Genomic DNA, 22,264 nt, shown 5'->3' on the forward strand with positions numbered 1-22,264 from the left:
TTCTTTGTGTTTTTAATTTAAAATTTTCATATTGAATAAACACAGTGAAAGAAAATCATGGATAAAAATAGAAATAATCTCACCTGGAGGAGAGATCAGAAAAACTGCCCCCTTCTTGGAGTCTGACCTTTGCAAAGATGATTCCAGTCACAAAGGGGACAGAGGTCAGTTCCTCTAACCCCAGGCGTACCTGTTCAAAAAAAAAAAAAAGAAAAAAAAGTGAGATAATATAGAAACACAAAGTTAGAGAATGAACGTTGACAATGTCTGCCTGGACCTGACGGAGAAAAGAAAAGGATTCAAACCAACCAAAAAACCAACAACAAAAAAACAAATAAACAAAAATTTAATTAACATTCTTAAAAAATAAAACGACAAAAAAAAACAAACAAAAAAACAATAAAAAAATTAAAATAAAAAACAAACAAACTTGTGTCCTGATGCTTAGTTGGTTGAGGACTTTCCTCACAAACAATTGGACCAGTATTGATCCTGCGTGCAGAAATTTTTTTTTCTGACAACGCCCCCCCCCCCCCCCCCCCCCCCACACACATTCCACATAACATTGATAGGGTAGCTGGATGATCGAGCAGAAAGTAATTTGTGATAGATAACGTCCTATCAAAAGGGTGATGAGCAATTATTGCTGCTGTTAAGCCTACAATAACCAGGATAAATTCAACTCCATGGGCCAAATGATCCTAAAATACTACTTTAAAAAAAAGAATAGCAATCAGGAAATTGTAAATAAAGTAATAGATAAATAAATAAACAAACAAACAAATAAAATTAGATTAATTTTTTTTTAAATTTTAATAAACGGAAATTACAAATAAATAAACAAATAAATAAATAAACCAATAAATAAATAAATAAATAAATAAATAAATAAATAAAGTATCAGTCAACGACCCCGTCGAGGTGACGACATACACTCGTCGAAATGTGCCATCCACCCATCGGGTCAGTGTCACCAGAGGTGTCACCATAGACTCCCCCCCCCCCCCCCCCCCCCCTTCACACACACACACACACACACACACACTCTCTCTCTCTCACACACACACACACATACACACTTAAACGGAAAACTGAGACTACAAAATTGCTCACCCATTATCTTTTTTTTTTTCCCAGTTGAATGATGCCTTTGGCGTTATATGATAATACATAGTGTAGCGTAATATTATATAATAAACACACCGTGTATATGCGGCTATGTGGTCTATAGGTGTGACACTCGCCTTCGTATCGGAGGGTCCTGGGTTCGAGTCCCGAGCGGCGCACTGTGCGTCCTTGGAAAAGATTCTTTATTCGCATTATGTTACTGTACTCCTGTGTAAAATGAACCGTTAAAGACGTTGTCTCTGTCCGAAAAAAAATTGTAATATCGCCTAATCGGCATCATGTCTCGACCTACATGGAGTTGCTGTTGGCTCTAGACCCCTTGTAAAGGCGCTTTGAGCACGTTTATTGGTTATTGCACTATATAAAAGCTCAAGCTCTTTATATATATAATATATATATATATATATATATATATATATATATATATATATATATATATATATATAAACGAGATCGTTCTATCGCAGAGTACTTTCCGCCAGATCTAACAGACCCAGCTACCCAATCACTGATCTTCATCTTCACGACGCAGGCATAACACCGTTTTGAGATAGCTTGTCACAATTGATCAGAGCTGATGGTGACAAAAAGTGAAAAAGGAGGACAACTTTGAATGATTGCCTTTAAGCCCCATTTGTACTGCTCCCACCCCCCCCCCCCCACCCCCCCCCCCCCCCCCCCCCCCCCACCCCCACACACTTTTTGAACAATTGAGATCGTAAAAAACTAACATTGATACTCTAGCTAACTTCTGGAGATTATGACACCGCGCCTATACTTTATTCCACCACACATCAAGTCTCTCACTGCCAGTAGATTCATTTGATTGGTGGGAAAAGGAGGAAATTCCTCATCCGACTCCAGAATCGGGGATTTCCGTGGATCCGAGGAAAACCAACAGCACTGATCCATTCATTGCAATCACGCAAAACTTGATACTGTATCTCCACTGCCAACTTGGCTAGTAATATTTTAAAGAGAATCTAGAATTATCAATAATTGTGCGCTTGTAATCGTTATAAAGAGAATCTAGAATTATCAATAATCGTGGCATAATTGTCTCAACTTTCCATATCTTCACAAAGTTCTGTGAATCGATGGAAACGTATTACTGTATTATACTAAACAAAATAATGATTGCAGAGATCATTACAAAATATAAGCATTCAACATATCTCTCTCTCTCTCTCTCTCTCTCTCTCTCTCTCTCTCTCTCTCTCTCTCTCTGTGTGTGTGTGTGTGTGTGTGTTTTGTGTGTGTATGTGTGTGTCTTCTATGGACACAAATTGAGAGCATAAATCGCGCGTGTGTGTGTGTCTTAAATGGATAAAAATTGAGAGCATAAAACACGGTATAATATCAACGATAAATCGAATCTCCATTTTAAAATAACTTTTGGATTGCAGGTAATCTGTAATGACGTGACACTGGTGCAAATTAAAGTAAATAGTACCAAGTGCTGCAAAAATGAGATCATTGCAGTACTGGGGTAAGACTAGGGATACCCTTTGCTCAAATCAAAACAAAGCTGAAAATTATTCTCGTAAAGAGCACAATATCTCAGCAGAGTTTATATGTTTTACGTATTTGTTCTTGAGGATCCATCCTTCTGCGCCGTGGTTTTACAGAAGTATAATGAGGGTGAGCTGGGTGGAAAGAAGAACGAATAACAGCATACTTGAAGAAGAGCTGGAGGCCATGCCAGAACTACTAAAAGTCATCAAAAGAAGGAAACGACGTTTTTTTTTTTCGGTGAAGTACAAGCCGGAGTTTATCCCGGTGTCTATAGCGTGAAACGGACAAAAGCAATTTTCTTACTACCCTTTGGATAGGACGCTAGTCTATCGCAAAGTACTTTCCGCCCGATATAACAGACCCAGCTACCCAATCACTGCTGGGTGGACAGGGGAGTCAGAAAAGAAAATCTCGACTGCACCCGGGATCGATCTCGGTGCCTTTTCGCGTGAAGCGAGTAAGTGCTCTACCAACTGAGCTATCGGGACCCCCTATGGATTTTAATCATTTTCAACAACAACAACAACAACAACAAACAGAAGGAAAATAATGAAATGTTGGAATGGAGAACCACGCACAAATGACCTACCTGGAATCGATACTTTTTCTTCTTGGACATGAATGGCATCATACTGGAATCATCTCTGGTGACAACGACACTGTCCCATACATGTTAGTCAGGGACGCCTTCCTGGAAGTGAATGTTAATACATTATAATATAACAAATGAATGAATGAAATGAAATGAATTAAAAATATGTAAGGATAAAAAATAAAATCACTTTCTTTCTCAGCAGTATTACTAAACAAATAAACAACCACAACGATGCTACAGTAAACATCCATCGCCATGGTCACTGAAAACAAAATCACAACCCAACAACAACAACAATCATTCGTCCTCCTCCTCCTCTTCTTCTTCTTCCTCTTCCTCCTCCTCCTCTTCCTCCGCCACAACCATCACCTCCTCCTCCTCCTTTTTTTTTCTTTCTTTACCATACCAAAACAGCTCCTCCATCATGACCCCCCCCCCCCCCCCCCCTCCCCAAACAACTACCTAAAAAAAAAAAGAAAGAAAAGAAAAGAAAAGGAGCAAACAAACAAAACATTTTCAAAAGACAAAAATATAACCTCCATTTCTGCTTACCCTTTAATCCTGGGAACCGATTCCAATAGCCCAAATCGCCGTAATCGTCCAGGCAATATTTGCTATCCCTGCTATTTCGTGCCAAACACAACTCCACTCAACGACGTAAACAAAAGAAGAAAGTGGAATAAAAATTTAAAAAAAAAAAATAACAACGGTTCAGACGAGGTCAAGGACCAATAGATGTCAAAGGTTAAATTAAGGGTCAAGCCTGAAAGCCATGTTGGGTCGATGTGATTTCCACCTCTGTCATTTGTTAAGCTCTATGTCATGGTGACTGCCAACAGTAGTAGTAATCGATTCTCGCTTCTGCTCCTGTTATTGAGTGTATGTATGTGTGTCTGTGTGTTCCGCCGGAGTGCAACAGAATGAAAACAGAAACCGCTTGGTTGCAATTCTATGCAATTTCCCGGTCCTAGCTATTCAAAGACGGACTTGTTTTCTGAGAGTCGTAGACGGGAAGTGACGGGTCTGTCGTTGGTTTTTCTAGTGACGTCAATCTGTGAGAGAACGGGAAATAAAAGAGAAAATTATGAAGAAGGCAAAACAAAATACTACATTATGAAATGAACATTTCTTTTTTTTTTCCTCCAAATATGTCAAAAACCTTCGGTGAAATTTCACTTCTAGCCAGATGATATGTGGCGAATCGTCGAATGCATATATGAGTGAAATAAGAGTTAGATACCAACATGTGGAACTCTGCCAAAAACACATATTTAAAATTTTGACCAGAAAACTCTTCTTTCAAACATCGGTCGATTAAAATGACCATCATCTTGGCAAAAAATTCAAACCTGGGACTTCAGTAGTACCATTTTCTCATAAACAACCTTTTAACTTTGTTTTTGTCCAGAAATACAAACAAAAAGATAATTTTAAACGTTTCGGGTTAATGATTAATTATTTTTTTTGACAAGTTGGTGCAAGGTCATTTTAAAAGATTGTTGAGGGTTCGAGCCTCGCTCGGCGCATGGTTGAGTCCTTGGAAAAGGCTCTTTACTCACATTCTCTCACCGTACCCAGGTGTAAAATGAGTATCTGGCCGTTAACAGCGTTGTCTTTGTCGGAATAAAAGTTGCAATATCGCCTAACAGGCGTCATGTCACGTCCTACATGTTACATGTTGCTGTTGGTCAGGTACCAAGAGCTTTGAGTACGTTCAGTCGATATTGCTCTATACTAAAGCTCAATTTATTTAATTTTGTCATTATTTTTTGGGTTTTATTTTTATTTATCCATTAAATTTGTAAAAAAAAAAATTGGGGGGGGGGGGGGGGGGGAAGGTGTTTTTTTTTCTCTTTTTATTGAGAATAAAAGCTTTCTAACCAAAATGTAAAAATTGTGCTTTATCTGCGTAGATAGTACAAAAGGTTCTCTGGAGTTCAAACAGACTTAAAATTACGCGGGTCTTTTGATATTTTCTATAATATGAAGTCACCCCTTCCAACAGAAAACAACGTCAATGGGTTTTACAATTTAAAAGAATGGATTTATTTTCCTGGAAATCGGTTACTAGGGAAATGAACTTTTCAACGTTCAGTGCAAATGGAGTTGCCCTGTTTAGAGGAGGGATTGGATGTGGACGGATAACAAGACAAGCCCATAGGCGGATGGGTTGGGTTTTGTTGGATTTTTTTTGTTTGTTTTTTTTTTTTTTTTTTTTTTGTTGTCCTCTTTGTTTTGTTTATGTCTTGTTTGTGTGGGGTATTTTTGTTTGTTTGATTTTCAATTTTCTTTAAAAAGATTTTTGGTGGGAGGAGGGTTGGTATTGTTTTGGGCTTGTTTTTGGTTTGTTGTAATTTTGTTTTGGTTTGGTTTGTTGTGCGCGTGTTTTTTGTTTGTTTTTGTTTTGCTTTTTTATGGGCCCGGGGGGGGGGGGGGGGGGGGGGGGGGGGCGGGGGTTATGAATTTGAGCGAGGTCTCAATGACTCGACCTAATCCCAGCCAGTGACAGATTACTGTTTAGTTGAGAAATGTTGAGCTATAATTTGTTATTTACAGAATTTTCAGATGTGGAGGATCTATGAAATTCCATGAATCTAAAGAGAGCTCATCATCCTACATAAACTCTATCTAACCACTCAGACACCCCCCGTTACACTTGAAACTTGGAATTCCCACACAAACAAGTCCAAAGAGTAGCTGAGATCAGATAAGGTCACTTTGACCTCCTGCCTGAAGCGAGTCACATGACAACAATTTTGACACTAGACGACGTAAACCGTTATAAGATTACATAGTGCTTTTCAATAAACACAATATTTCCGGAGGTATTATTGCAAACTACTTCATTTTCTAGCATCACAAACAAAAACATTAAAAAGAGAGAAAAAGAGAGAGAGAGAGAGAGAGAGAGAGAGAGAGAGAGAGAGAGAGAGAGGGGGGGGGGGGGGGGGGGGGGTTAATGACCTTTGTCACCCAACCGGTATACATGTATTATTATTATTATTATTATTTATAAGAACTCTCAAATGTTTTGGTATTCATTTTTTCTCCCTTTAATTTTAATCTTTTTTTTTTTTCTGAATGCGAGGCTGTTCCAAAATAGTATTGTATACCGAATAGGAAGCAAAGGAAAGTTATTTGAACGTTACACCGCGCAAAATAAAAAAAAATGAAAAATCAGAAGAATGATTTTTTGTTTAAATAGCAGAGCAACAGCAGCAACGAAATAAACAACAACAACAACAACAACAACAACAACAACAACAACGATGTTGACGACAACGACGACGGCAACGACTAGTCCAGGGGGTTAAAACAAAAGAAAAGAAAGAAAAGCGAGATAACAATATAAATAATAATAATAATAATATAATGGATTCCAGACATACGGCCGATGTCAACAAGAAGAAAAAATCTAGTTACAACACAGCACGACTATCTGCAAAAGGCCTGTCCTCTTTGTGACCCCCGGCCGGGTGACATGCAGCAAAGAGTTAGCAGCAGTTTATTGATACAGACTTGGCATTGGGTATAGTGTTGTTATTCCAACTGTCAACTGGTCCCGGTATATTCCTCTCATGACACATTATTATTGGCATAAAGGCAGAAGCAATAACGTCGTATTCTCAACAATGACGTATTCAAAATTTGGGTCCGAAAACTCGTCCTTCGAACTTCGAAATATATCGATCGATTAAAATGGCTCTCATCTTGGGAGAGAAAAGAAAAAAAACAAAACAAAAACAACACACAAACCTGGGACTTCGGGCGAAATCCCAGGTTTGAGAGGGTTTGTTTTGATTTGGTTTTTAATAATAATAATGATAATAATAGTAATAATAATAATAAGGATAATAATAATAATAATAATAATAATAATAATAATAATAATAATAATAATAATAATAATAATAATAATAATAATAAAATAATAATAAATTAAAAATAAAAAATAATAATAATAATAATAATAATAATAATAATAATAATAATAATAATAATAATATATAATAATAATAATAATAATAATAATAATAATAATAATAAGAAGAAGAAGAAGAAGAAGAAGAAGAAGAAGAAGAAGAAGAAGAAGCGTTTTGTCAGTGTGCGTTAGAATACGCTATATTAGTTTTAGTGTTATCATAGGCTAACGTATTGTGTCAGCATACAATCTGTGAGAACAGACTGAGTAAATGACATGGAGAGCTTGTTGACCATGACAGCCTTTTATAATTTGGGAAAGCCAAAACGGTATTTTGATACACCCGAGACTAAAATGGTAATGTCGAGACAAGAAACTACGGGGCTGCTTCCGTATTATGTGAGTTTTCAATGTCGAATCGGTAAACATAGTCTTTGAGTTTTGATCGTATGTTTTTAAGTAAAATAAACACCATTTCTACATGCAATATCACTCGAACAAATACACAAAACTATAGATAGAACCACGCTGACGTCACTCAGGTCATTATTATTGTTTTTTGCCATCCATGTTTATGAGTAATTGTCACTAACCGGTATTAACCAGACTTTAAACGTTCAAGATTACACATAGTTTTTTGTGTGTTGGTCCGCTATATTTCCGGATGGCAATGTTGTGAGTTTCTTCGCCATGCGCACAGCATCAAACGCTTATTCGAAAGAATTTAGTGAGAAGTAATCACCCAATTAACGACCTCGCATAAACTTGAATCAAATTAAGTTATACATATTACAAATAAATCTTACGAACTTGGTACGGCCTGGCATCGATATGCGTCGTCTGCCATTAAAACCCTATTGCCAGTCTAGAAGTCCCCCCCCCCCCCCCCCCCCCCCCCCCCCCCCCCCCCCCCCCCCCCATTCCTGTATTTCAGTCTTCAGTCTCGGCTTCCACTGTATTTTGGATCACAGGGAGAAATGACAAAAAAAAAAAAAAAAAAAAAAAATTAAAAAAAAAAAATAATAAAAAAAAAACGAGAGAGAGAGAGAGAGAGAGAGAGAGAGAGAGAGGAGGGAGAGAGAGAGAGAGAGAGAGAGAGAGAGAGAGAGAAGAGAGAGAGAAGAAGAAGAAGAAGAAGAAGAAGAAGAAGAAGAAGAAGAAGAAAGAAGAAGAAGAAGAAGAAGAAGAAGAAGAAGAAAGAAGAAGAAGAAGAAGAGGAAATTGGTGTGTGGTGCCCCTTACGTAAAGACAGAGACATGGGTACGGGCTGGAGTGATAGGAAAACATTCAATTCTTTAAAATAACATTTCTCCAATGTAATAATTCTGTGTATATTATACAGATAAAGCAATCCAATATTTCAGAGCGTATTGAAATGACATAGAGTGCTGGTTAACGACCCACTATGGCTATGGTGAAAGTAGGACGAAGGTAAAATCGGTAGGTACTTAAATACGTGGTCTATTTTTATTTATTTTTTAATTACCGGGTCACTGACATGTGACTAAAAAAGACACGACATAGTGGAGAGAGAGAGAGGAAGAGGAGGAGGAGGAGGAGGAGGAGGAGGAGGAGGAGGAGGAGGAGGAGGAGAAGAAGAAGAAGAAGAAAGAAGAAGAAGAAGAAGAAGAAGAAAGAAGAAGAAGAAGAAGAAGAAGAAGAAGAAGAAGAAGAAGAAGAAGAAGAAAACATTCTCACTCATAGCTGAATGGACGTACACTGGTCGGCCAGGTAATCATTTTAAATGAGGATTAAATAAGTTAAGTAAGTAATCATTTTACACCTGAGTTCGGTGAGAGAATGTAAATAATAACCTTTTCCAAGTACTCAACGTTGGGCCGCCCGGAGCGGAACTCGAACCCTGGGCAAAAAAATAACGAAGAGCTAGCTGTTTTTTAAGGGTTTTACGGCGCTTGCAACACATTATTGTCCATATCAGCGCCAGTACAAAAGAAGAAAATGGGATAGTAAAAAGTTCTATAATTACAATTAAAGCATACATGAAAAGGTATGACAAAGGGGAATTGGTTCAAATAGGAAACAGATGAAGATTCCAAGAGCACAAGTACTTAGTTTGAGATTACCTAAATGTCTCATCCAGACAGAAGCACAAGTCCCCACTCAGGGTAATACACTCAAATGTTTATAAATATGTAACATAACATAATACAGTGCAAAACAGAGGTATGGTTTACAGGTGGAAAAATATCATCTCCCAAAACTCTAACTATACATTTGCAGGGTATCCGGCCAGGGTCAGGACAAAACCAAGTAATCTCATTCCAAAGACAAAGACAGGAAGCATGTTGGAAAACAGATATAGGGGGATAGAAGACACAGTAAGTGCCTCCCTGCACACTATGGACGGTCAGGATGAACCCCACCCAGAAGAGCTCACTGCCGTCATCTTTATTCATTTCTTATAATATCATGCTGAAGGGGGATAACTCTTGAAACGTGACACCGATTTGAGGGACGAATGAGATGGCATTACTTTTCCGTAACGAAAAAATCATCGAGAATGAAACATTCATAATTCCCCGGAACGTGACATCCCAGAAAATGCAGACCAAAAAGAGTCCAGAAACCCGACACTGGGATTGTCAATAAGAGTCGATTTTTCAAAACGTGACGTTACCCTCAGTCAATCTTATTTCTTTTCTACAAAAAAAAAAAAAATAATAATAACGATAAGTAATGAAATGTAAGCTTCAATTTATTAAACGAGGACAGACACTGTGGACGTTTCGGGTTTCCCCTTTATCAACAAAACACGATGAATGAAACACTAAGGACGATTGAGAGATGTGTGAATGGCGTAGTTAATTAAGGTGAATAAACAAAAACAATGATGGGGCAGAATAAATAGAATGCCCCCTTTTGCAAGGAAGCACGAATTAAAATATGGCAAAAAAATCAATAAATATAGATAGATGCGGCTATGATGTGGTCTTGCGGTATGACACTCGCTTTCGGATCGGAAGGTCCTGGGTTCGAGCCTCGCGCTCGGCGCATAGTTGGGTCCTTGGAAAAGGCTCTTTACCGTACTCAGGTGTAAAATGAGTACCTGCCCGTTAACAGCGTTTGTCTTTGTCCGAAAAATTGTAATATCGCCAAACAGACGTCCTATATGTTAAATGTTGCTGTTGACCAGGGACCCCTTGTAAAGCGCTTTGAACACATTTAGTAGATATTGCGCTCTATATAAAGCTCAATTTTCCCCCATGACTTTCCAAGTGCTACATTTTTTCTCTCTCCTTTTATATTATGTACATACTTTTTCTCTCCTTAGCCCTTTACTAATAACTCCCTTACATATTCAGCTTCTGGGTGATTGACCATTAACTAACAATAGGAAATGGAATGGACGCTTCAAATTAATCAATGAAGACAAATAATGTGGACGTTTCGGGTTTCCCTTTCATCGAGTTACCCGATCACTGCTAGGTGGAAAAAAAGGGGGAGGGTTCAGAAATAATCTCGATTGCACCTTGAAATCAGTAAGTAATATCATAAAACACTCACCCCCCCCCCAACACACACACAGACACACACACACACACACACACACACAACACCCCCCATTTATAATTTACTCTCTCTCTCTCTCTTTTCTCTATCTATTATATATATATATTATATATATATATATATATATATATATATATATATTATATTTTATTATTATATATATATATTATATATTATTTCTCTCTATCTATCTATCTATTATCTATCTATCTATATATATATATATATATATATCTAACCTTCTCTCTCTCTCTCTCTCTCTCTCTCTATATATATATATATATATATATATATATATATATATATATATATATATATATCTGCTTTGTCCGGCGCTGTTTCCCATAAACTTTCTTCAGATCTTTATTCTCGATATATTATAAGAATGAGAGTAACTTTTGGATTGCGCTCACACAGGAGACTGGGATGCCCTTGTTTTTTTAAAAAAGATAGATTTTAAAGCCTGAACAAAAATTTATTGTAAAGAACATAAATTTATATATGAAAATAATTCGTAAAAATCTTCTCTTCATCAATAAATGGCATTGCCCTTAAATCATAGAAAAGGATACAAATCCATCTAGCTTCCTTTCAACAGCCAATGCTTTCATCTTTCAAATAAAAATAAATAAATAAATAAATCTAAAAAATAAAAACCTCACCAATATATAGAATAAAGTTGACGTCACTCGAGTCTTTGTTATTGTTTGTTTTTTGTTGTTGTCGTTGTTGTTTGTTTGTTTGTTTGTTTGTTTGTTTGCTGTTTGTTTGTTTTTTTTTTTGTTTTTGTTGCAATCCACGTTTATGAGTAATTCTCGCACTAAACTGTATTATCCAGACTATAAAAGTTCACGGTACCACATAGTTTTGTGTTTTGGTCCGTTCTACTTCCGGATGGCAATGTAGTGAGCTTCTGAGCTAGCCAAGCGCACACTATATAGATAGAATGAAGTTGACGTCACTCGGGTCTTTGTTATTGTTTTTGCCATCCGCGTTTATGAGTACTTCTCACTAAACTGTATTAACCGGACTATAAACGTTTAAGGTTACACATAGTTTTGGTTTTGGTCCAAATTACTTCCGGATGGCAATGTTGTGAGCTTCTTAGCTAGTCAAGCGCACACTATCTATAGATAGTTCGAAGATGACGTCACTCAGGCCTTTGTTATTGTTTTTGCCATCCGCTTTTGTGAGTTGTTCTCACTAAACTGTATTAACCAGACTATAGATAGTATGCAGATGACGTCACTCAGGCCTTTGTTATGGTTTTTGCCATCCGCGTTTGTGAGTTGTTCTCACTAAATTGTATTAACCAGACTATAAAAGTTCATGGTTACACAGAGTTTGTGTGTTGGTCCGTTATACTTCCGGATGGCAATGTTGTGAACTCCTTGGCCAAGCGCATTCTATCAATACTGACCAAGATCAGCCGGAAGATTATTAAAAAGCCGGTCTTTGGCTTTAGCAGGAAAAGGGGGCATCTCCTGGAGATGGCGTGGATTGGGGGTGGGGAATGTAATCATGACTTTTCAAGCGCACGATTCCGACGCAGGGATTAAACTCTAACCCTGTGGTTTTATATAAATTAATTAATACATTGTTTTTAATCCTCTCTATCTGCAGGCTCATTCATTCAGCCTCGCTCATTAGCGAGAGGGGAGTGGGCGTGATAGCCAAGTCCAAGGACATGAGACACAGCTAATTAATTAATGGGACGGTCAGTAAGCAAGACGAATTGACCAAGGGATAAAAAGAAAAAAAGAAAAGACGGATACAAGGGAACTATGGCTTACGATGTGATGACATCGTGTTTGGTGACTTTTAGAAGGGAGGGAGGGAGGGAGAGAGAGAGAGAGAGAGAGAGAGAGAGAGAGAGAGAGAGAGAGAGGGGGAGAGAGAGAGAGAGAGAGACATAGAGAGACGGAGAGGGAGAAAGAGGGAGCGAAGAGAGGTGAAGGGAGAGAGCTTATGTGTGTGGTTAGAGGGAGTGAGAGAAAGGAAGAAAAAGAAAGAGAGGTTAGAGAGAGAGAGACAGAGAGAGAGAGAGAGAGAGAGAGAGAGAGAGAGAGAGCGAAAAGACAGGCACAGAGAGGGTGATTAGAGGGAGGAAGAGAGAGAGAAGGGAAGAAAGAAAGAACGAGAGAGACAGAGAGAGAGCGAGAGAGAGAGAACGAGAGAGAGAGAGAGAGGAAGGGAGGAAGATACAGTTACTGAGAAGGATGAAAGAAAGAGAAAGAGAGAGAGAGAGAGAGAGAGAGAGAGAGAGAGAGAGAGAGAGAGAGAGAGAGAAGGAGAGAGAGTTAGGGGGGTGAGGAATTAGTGAGAGAAGTAGGACGAGAGAGAGAGAGAGAGAGAGAGAGAGAGAGAGAGAGAGAGAGAGAGAGAGACACATACATACAGACAATATAATATACTAAAGAGGGAGAAAGAAGGATTAAGCGATAGGGAGGGAGAGGAGATATATCATACAAAACAAAGCCCACCGGCCAACTTTCCAATTTGCCTAAGGAGGCCATGATCGAACAGGGGGATCAATAGCCATTTCGTGACCTGGGGCTCACAAAGGTAAGAAGAAAGAAGAGGAAGAAGAAGAAGGAAAAAAGAATCAACACCACACTGCTATTACTCTGACAAAACAGTTTTAATGACATTTTTTTTTTTGGGGGGGGGGGGGTCCCTATAGCTCAGTTGGTAGAGCACTCGCTTCACTCACACGCAAAGGGACCAAGGTCGATATCCCGGGTGAGGTCGAGATTTTTTCTGACCCTCCTGTATACCCAGCAGTGAATGGGTAGCTGAGTCTGATAGATTTGGCGGAAAGTACTTTGCGATGGACTGGCGTCCTATCCAAAGGACAGCAAGCAATTGATATTGTCCATTTCACGCTATAAAAACCGGGATAAACTCTGACTCCATGGGCTTAATGGCTCTGAAGGACTATTTTTTCTTCTATTCTGGGCCGGAAAACGTTTCCTTCGAATAATATAGCTCGATTTAAATGATTTTTTTTCTTTTATAATTTTTTTTTTTTTACATTGTTTCATTTTTGTCCTTTGACCAGAATTTTTTTTTATTAATATCAATATATCGATAGTTCAAGATGGACCCCAAACCTGTCAATAATACATAGAGCAATAAACCTTAGACCTCTGTGTAAAGTGTCGGACTTAAAGCAATCCTCTGCACAATGCTCAAAAATATAGATAGAATGCGCTTGGCCAAGGAGTTCACAACATTGCCATCCGGAAGTATAACGGACCAACACACAAACTCTGTGTAACCATGAACGTTTATAGTCTGGTTAATACAGTTTAGTGAGAACAACTCACAAACGCGGATGGCAAAAACTATAACAAAGGCCTGAGTGACGTCATTTGCATACTATCTATAGAGCAGAATGGACACACACATAAAAAAAAGTTATTTTTTGAGAAGCGCAATGCATCTATAGATAGTTTGAAGATGACGTCACTCAGGCCTTTGTTATTGTTTTTGCCATCCGCGTTTGTGAGTTGTTCTCACTAAACTGTATTAACCAGACTATAGATAGAATGCGCTTGGCCAAGGAGTTCACAACATTGCCATCCGGAAGTATAACGGACCAACACACAAACTCTGTGTAACCATGAACGTTTATAGTCTGGTTAATACAGTTTAGTGAGAACAACTCACAAATGCGAATGGCAAAAACAACAACAAACGCCTGAGTGACGTCATCTGCATACTATCTATAAAAGTTCATGGTTACACAGAGTTTGTGTGTTGATCCGTTATACTTCCGGATGGCAATGTTGTGAACTCCTTGGCCAAGCGCATTCTATCTATAGATAGTATGCGCTTGGCTAAGAAGCTCATAACATTGCCATCCGTAAGTATAACGGACCAATACACAAAACTGCGTGTATCCATGAACGTTTATAGTCAGGTTAATACAATTCAGTGAGCATTACTCATAAACGCGGATGGCAAAAAACAATAACAAAGACCTGAGTGACGTCATCTTCGAACTATCTATAGATAGTATGTGCTTGGCTAATAAGCTCATAACATTGCCATCCGTAAGTATAACGGACCAATACACAAAACTGTGTGTATCCATGAACGTTTATAGTCAGGTTAAAGAGTTCAGTGAGCATTAGTCATAAACGCGGATGGCAAAAAACAATAACAAAGACCCGAGTGACGTCATCTTCGAACTATCTATAAGCACTGGACTTTACCTGCTGGACTCCAAATGATGTCCAAACCAACAAAATCTGCTAAAACCACATAGAAAAACATTACCGAGTGAACTACTCCAAACATTTCCATCCACCACATACAAGAAAGAACCAATGAATGAAAAATCCCGTACCGAACCGCGTATAAATATTAGAAGCCTAGTTATCAATCGCTGTGTATCCAAACAAGAGTCACTCTTTTATTTATGAAATTAAAAAAAAATAATAATAATAATAATAATATCACGTAAAGCGTGGGAAGAGGAGAAGGAGATTGGAGCAATTTCGACAGACACCATTATAAGATTGTATCAACAAGCTTTAAAAATCGTTATTATCTGCCAATAATTCCATGCCCACCACCCCCACCCCCCCCCCCCCCCCCCCCCCCCCCCCTCTTCTCCCCGTTCCCCCGAAGTGATTTTATTGAGACTAAGGGAATTCTAAGCCCTGTCTCCCTGCTTTAACCATACTTACTTTTCAATACATTCTAGATCATTTCAAAAGCGGGGTCTGTCTTACGTCAACGTTTAAATTAAATCCTTCATGTTCCGTTATAATAAGGGGGTGTTGTTTTTTTTTACACCAAAAAATGTTTTTCGTTTGGTTTGGTTTTTAAAAAATATCATTTTTAATATAAAAGAAGGAACGAAATTGACGTTAATCAGCTGTTTGTTATTGTTTTTATACATGCAGTCCGACGGCTAGTTTGTTAATTCTCACTAAATTCACCTACCAATCAGACTATAACACAAATTTGTGTGTTGTGGTGCGTTTTAAGTGGCTGGCGGATGTTGTGAGTATTTTACCTAAAGGCAGAGCATCGATGCATTGCAGTATCATATTATTTAGACCACTCGTTCATATAAGTCCCAGGGGTGATTTTTCTTCTTATTATAAAATACCAAATCATTATAATAATAATTTGTTGACGGGGAGCAATTCATAAATAAAGTATGAAGGGTAACGGGAAACGCGCGATGACCTAAATAGGCCGAGTCCCGATACGACCGTACTCTTAGAAAAGAAAAAAAAAGAAGAGAAGAGAAGAGAGAGAGAGAGAGAGAGAGAGAGAGAGAGAGAGAGAGAGAGAGAGAGAGAGAGGAGAGAGAGAGAGAGAGAAAGAGAGAGAAGAGAGAGAGAGAGAGAGAGAGAGAGAAGATAGAGAGAAAGAGAGAGAAAGAGAGAAGAGAGAGAGAGAGAGAGAGAGAGCGAGAGAGAAAGAGAGAGAGAAGCGAGAGAGAGAGAGGAGAGAGAAAGGAGAGAGAGAGAGGAGGAGAAAGAGAGAGAGAGAGAGAGAGAGAGAGGAGAGAGAAGAGAGAGAGAAAGAAGAAAGAGAGAAGAGAGAGAAAGAGAGAGAGAGAGAGAGAGAGAGAGAGAGGAGAAGAAGAGAGAGAGAGAGAGAAAGAAAGGGGAGGAGAGAGAGAGAGAGAGAGAGGAGAAAGAGAAAAGAGAGAAGAAGAGAGAATAGAGAGACAGAGAGAGAGAGAGAGAGAGAGAGAGAGAGAGAGAGAGAGAGAGAGAGAGAGAGAGAGAGAGAGAGAGAGTAAAGGCCCCAACAAAAAACACGTTTTAAACATCTTGGCCAGAAAACTCGTCCTTCAAATTTGGATCGATGTAAACGACCCCCATCTTGTCAAAATCTCCCAACCCTTGGACTTCCATCAAAAAAAAAGACTCCAGAGGTTTGAGAGTTTTTGACACGATGACGGTTAATTTGTGCGGCACTGTGGTCTTGTGGTATGACACTCGCTTTCGGGTCGGAAGGCCCTGGGTTCGAGCCTCGCTCGGCGCATAGTTGAGTCCTTGGAAAAGGCTCTTTATTCACATTTTCTCACCGTACTCAGGTGTGAAATGAGTACCTGGCCGTTAACAGCGTTGTCTCTGTCACTAAAAAAAAATGTAATATCGCCTAATAGGCGTAATGTCTCGTTCTACATGTTATGTGTTGCTGTTGGTTAGGGAGCCTTTGTAAAGGGCTTTGAGCACTGTTAGTGGATATTGCGCTATATATATATATAAGCTCAAGTTTAAATTTCAATCAATGATTATTTGAAGAACGACTTTTTCTAGTCAAAATATTTTTAATATGTTGTTTATTTATCGGAGCACGGTAGAAATATCAGTTTGTAATACATAATAGTATAACTTTCGTCTTGTATAATGAATGAAGTCCAGCGGGTTTGAGAACGACGACAAAGGCAATACATAAAATAAATATTAAAAAATAATAACCTAGATACAGAAACTCGAGTGGAAAATCATCGGAAAAATGCCAATTTTTCAGTCGGACGCCTTCCTCTATATTACCATATTTATTAGAGAATAATAATATTATACAATCAGGGGCGTGGCTATATTGGTTGATTTGGTGCCTGGCACCACATCCATCTTTTAAAAATGGATTATAGCATTTAAAATTTTTTAAAACCTGAGAAATGGTAAATACCGCCTCTTACTTTTGAGTAAGTCTTTTCTGTATATTTTTTTCTTTCTTTTGTATTTACAAATATAGCATGTTTTAAGTGATTTTCTTCTGATTCTGGCACCACCTGTACTGTAAGCATGCCACGCCACTGTATACAATTCTTCTTACACTCTTGCTTTTTTGGAATTCCGGACGTGTTCCCAACCGCTGACGAGCTTGCGAGTGGTCCCTTGGAAACAAGTTTCGAATTCCAAAACGCAAGAGCGAAAGAATTCTTTTATTCTTCCCCTCAATCGATTGTGTTTTTGTTATAATATGAATAAAATACATTTACAAATATGCTTGGATGATATTTGTTTTTGAAATTTAAAAAAAAAAACAATTTTAATGAAACATTCATTGTAACAACGCCACTACCCCAGTATCTCATTCATCTGTACTGTTTCATTCATCCTGTTTTGTTGATAAAGGGGAAAACCGAAAAGTTCATTTGATCTGTTCTTTTAATAAAATCTAAGCTTAGATTCAATTTCATATTATTTATTTCTTCGAGCTTCGAGCAGCAACATTTACATTATGAAATATTTAACGCTTGATAATCTGACGTCACAAATTTCAATTGTAAACTTGATATCATTAATTAAAAGTTATTACTTATGGGGAAGGGTTGAATAATGTTGTTTATTGTTGTAGTCGCCGTCTTTGTTTTGTTGGTGGTGTTGTTTTTGCAAACAAACAAAAAGACCCATAAAACCAGAAGAAAAGAACGACCATAAAAGCCAAGTATCGTATCAGTTCGCTCTCCCTCTCTCTCTCTCTCTCTCTCTCTCTCTCTCTCTCTCTCTCTCTCTCTCTCTCTCTCTATCGTCCTTCCTCGGTCTCTTTCTCTCTTTGTCTCTCTATCTTTCTTTTTAAATCTCTCTCTCTCTCTCTCTCTCTCTCTCTCTCTCTCTCTCTCTAACACACACACACACACACACACACACACACATACACACACAAACTAGAAAAAAACAGACGAAAAGACAACCACAAATATTATCTCCCTGATATAACATGAATGACTAGCAACGTAACATCAACAACACATCCAGCCAATTGTTGATACAAATTCTTTCCTAATCAATGCCGTGGACGTACGTGCCTGTCAGAGACAGATGACACCCTGAGTTACGACACTCCGTCCAAATGACTAGACCTTCTTGACGATAGGAAATACAACGAAGAAAAAAACATAAGTTATAGTCGGCAAACTATACGACAAGGGAAGAGGGAAGGAGAGAGAGAGAGAGAGAGAGAGAGAGAGAGAGAGAGGGGGGGGGGGGGGGAGAGGGAGAGAGATGGGGGAGGGGGGGGGGGGCAAACAGACGTGTTTAAAATGACAGATTGATAGAAAGATGTATTGATCGATTGACAGAATGATGGATAGATAGATGTGTAGATAATAGATAGACAAATAGAGTTATATAGAGAGATGGGTAGATAGAAAGACAAACAGACAGACAGACAGACAACTAGATAGATAGCTGGACAGATAGAAAGATAGATAGATAGATAGACAGACAGACAGACAGACAGATAAATAGATGGATAGATAGATAGATAGATAGATAGATAGATAGATAGATAGATAGATAGATAGATAGATAGATAGATAGATAGATAGATAGATGGAAAGGAGAGGGAACTAACACAAAACAAACAACAACAAAAAACAAATATAAAATCAACTGTTTGACTCGATCCAATTCCCATCGCAACCCTCATCCCAACCTAATCCAAGTATTATTAATAATATATTTATAAAACAAAACAAAACAAAGACATTTCCCACAAACGCCATAAAAGCTTTACTTTAAATTAGAGAGCGTGACCTGATATTATTTCTCCAGGGGTTAGCACTCTTTTATTTTAGAGATAACATTAAGCTTAGAAATAAATGCGTAAAATGATCACACAGCACGTTGGCCACTTTGAAAAATGCTTTTAACAATCGTTGTTAAAGGGTTGAACAAAAACAAAAAAAAAAAAAAAAAAATAGGACACTGGCGGCTTTAACAACAAAAAACTGGAAATTTGATGACAAGGAAAACTCTCTCTCTCTCTCTCTCTCTCTCTCTCTCTCTCTCTCTCTCTCTCTCTCTCTCTCTCTATTTATCTATCTCTCTCTCAACCTCTCTCTCTCTCTCCATCTCTCTCGCTCTCTCTACATCTCTCCCTCTCGCCCTCTCTACATCTCTCCATCACTCTCTTCTTCTTCTTCTTCTTCTTCTTCTTCTCCACACCCCCATCCCGATCCTCCATCTCTATAGAATCTTACTCCCCATAACTCCATGGATGCATTTCTAATACATTAATAACAGACGATAGGTAAAGAGGTCTTATGTTATTATTAGCAGCAACATGGCAGCAATCGCCATCATCATTATACATTATACAAAGGATGATAGATAAAGGACATCTAACCAAAAAAAATAAGGATGACAATAATAATAGATGACGATGTCCTTCTATTAATTTGTCAATATCAAACAGCGGTCATCAAAACAAGTCACTAATTCAATACAGTGAAAGGTGATGGTTGAACCGGAGAGAGAGAGAGAGAGAGAGAGAGAGAGAGAGAGAGAGAGAGAGAGAGAGAGAGAGAGAGAGAGAGAGAGAGAGAGAGAGAGAGAGGGGGCGTTTTATCTAGGTACTGGGTGGATACCTGCTGCTGGTGATGTCACTTGTCCAACGACATAAATATTTAAGTAACCATGTCATAATGAATAAATGACCAATTATCGACTACTAATCGCCCACACGCGTTAACACACTGTACACCACACCACGTCTTGGTAATGACAAGACAGTGACAAAATTACAGTCAACTACAGATAAACCGAGCCTGAATCCGTACCTCTAACTGTAAAATTCACCCTAAACATGTCTCCGTCGAGCAAAACTTTGGAAGGAGAGAGAGAGAGAGAGAGAGAGAGAGAGAGAGAGAGAGAGAGAGAGGGAGAGGAGAGAGAGAGAGAGAGAGAGAGGGGGAGAGAGAGAGAGAGGGAGGGAGAGAGAGAGAGAGAGAGAGAGAGAGAGAGAGAGAGAGAGAGAGAGAGAGAGAGAGCTCCGGTAGCGGATCCGGTTTGAGTACAAATAGAGTTGATAATTCGATTTCCGGGACATTTTCCGGGACATGTCTTATATTCGAAGAGAACGAGACGCGTTAACATTGCAAGAAGAAAGAAAGAGAGGAGATAGAGATAGATAGATAAATAGATAGATAGATAAATAGATAGATAGAGAGAGAGAGAGAGAGAGAGAGAGAGAGAGAGAGAGAGAGAGAGAGACAGACACACAGAAAGAGGGTGTCACCAATGCGGATACGCAATAAAAATAATAATAATAATAATAATAATAATAATAATAATAATAATAATAATAATAATAATAATAATAATAATAATACATTTGGATAATCCGGGCCAAATCCAAGAGTTCGGCTTATCGTGTGGTGACTGTGGGTCATGTCATATCAGAGGTGTTACATTATCGGTCCACAGCGTGAGTATTGCTGTCATCATTAGTACTGTTACCCACAGACTAGTCCTGTATTCTCTATGCTGTTACCTACCACCTTCATGCATGTTGTAATTAGGAAACGTTGCGGAGAGGTGTCGAAATGGTCGCATATTAGCGGTCGTTAAATATTGCACGATCACCCAAAGACTTTTTCACCGTTATAAATAGTATGCGCTTGGCAAAGAAGCCCACAACACTGTTGGACCAACACATAAAACTCTGTGTAACCATGAACTTTTATAGTCTGGATAATACAATTAAGTGAGAATCACTCGTCAACCTGGACGGAAAAAAAAAACAAAAAAACAAAGAACCGAGTGACGTCAACTTCGTTCTTTTTATAGTCTTGATCCCTTTAACTTGCGGTGTGATGTTGTTGCATTCTCACATGACACCATAAGTAATTTCCCGTTTTGTAATCATGAGATCTAGCTGTAACATGTGCAATGAAGCTCAAGACACTTTTACAGCTCCATTGGTGAAAACGATTCAGACTGCAGTTATTATAGACGTTTGACATGAAATCTCATACAGAAAACAAGATTGGGCACAATACTCTTCAACAGTCGTAACGTCACTTCCTTCCTTATGACGCATGGTAACTTAGTAACACTGGCTCTAAACTATTGGAACAATGGCGGACGCCCGTGTGAAATATTTCCCCGGCGAGCATAAAAGCGTATCCAGAGGGGGAAAAAACATAAATTTGATCATGTTTTGACTTTTACACATTCTGATCACAAGGCATATAAAAAGTTCTAGCCAGCATGAAGAATAAAAAGTAATGATTTTCTCTGTTTAGAACCAAGATGGCCGCCGTTGCCGGGCGGCGTGACATCAAACTACTGAATCCAATTACTATTACAAAACCAGACGTTGGAGGTGGCTCGGTCATGTCTGCAGGGATGTGAGCGGACTGCATTCCCCCAGAACAGCGTTACGCTGGACTGCAAGGAAATAGAAGCCGATTTAGACCTAAGGAGACCAGGAGAAAAACAGTACAGGAAGAATTGAAAGCCCAAGGGCCTCAGCCTGCAGACCGCAGCCCAAGCAGCGCAAGACCGAGAACATTGGCGATCGCTTGGTGTTACATCAAGCACCCGACGGCACAGGGAAGATTGGGTGAGTCATGACTTGAAAGAAATTCATTTTAGTCCGGCAGTTAATGGGTTAAAGCCTTGAAAATTACAGATCAATACGATGTCGTGTTCACGAAAAGATCAAATTGATTAAGCTTGTTAACAAGGAACGAGAAGATAAACAAACACCAATGAGAAGAGGCACTTCTGGAATTAAACGGCGGAAGTAGTAGTAGCAGTAACAGTAATAGGAGTTAGTAGTAGTAGCTAGTAGTAGCAGAA

The 22,264-nt window shown here is 38.6% G+C and overlaps 1 protein-coding gene across 7 annotated transcripts in view; it reads right to left on the bottom strand.

Annotated features, from left to right (window-relative positions):
• The window catches only part of LOC144979641 (EEIG family member 2-like), a 72,644-nt gene that overhangs the window by 17,398 nt on the left and 32,982 nt on the right, over positions 1–22,264 (bottom strand). For 6 of the 7 annotated variants that reach the window (XM_078926460.1, XM_078926465.1, XM_078926461.1 and 3 more), the window contains 3 exons: positions 3,791–4,290; positions 3,233–3,334; positions 84–190 (listed from right to left, as the gene is read on the bottom strand). In XM_078926460.1, the coding sequence (XP_078782586.1) occupies positions 84–190; positions 3,233–3,274 (149 nt within the window). In that variant the 5' untranslated portion in view covers positions 3,275–3,334; positions 3,791–4,290. Of the gene's footprint in view, positions 1–83; positions 191–3,232; positions 3,335–3,790; positions 4,291–14,911; positions 15,122–22,264 lie in introns of those variants that run through there. The other variant, XM_078926463.1, reaches the window with a different exon arrangement.

The sequence above is a fragment of the Berghia stephanieae genome, chromosome 9 (assembly GCF_034508935.2).
Source record: "Berghia stephanieae isolate SIO BIC M18660-M18661 chromosome 9, UCSD_Bste_1.3, whole genome shotgun sequence".
In the NCBI taxonomy this organism is placed as follows: domain Eukaryota; kingdom Metazoa; phylum Mollusca; class Gastropoda; order Nudibranchia; family Aeolidiidae; genus Berghia; species Berghia stephanieae.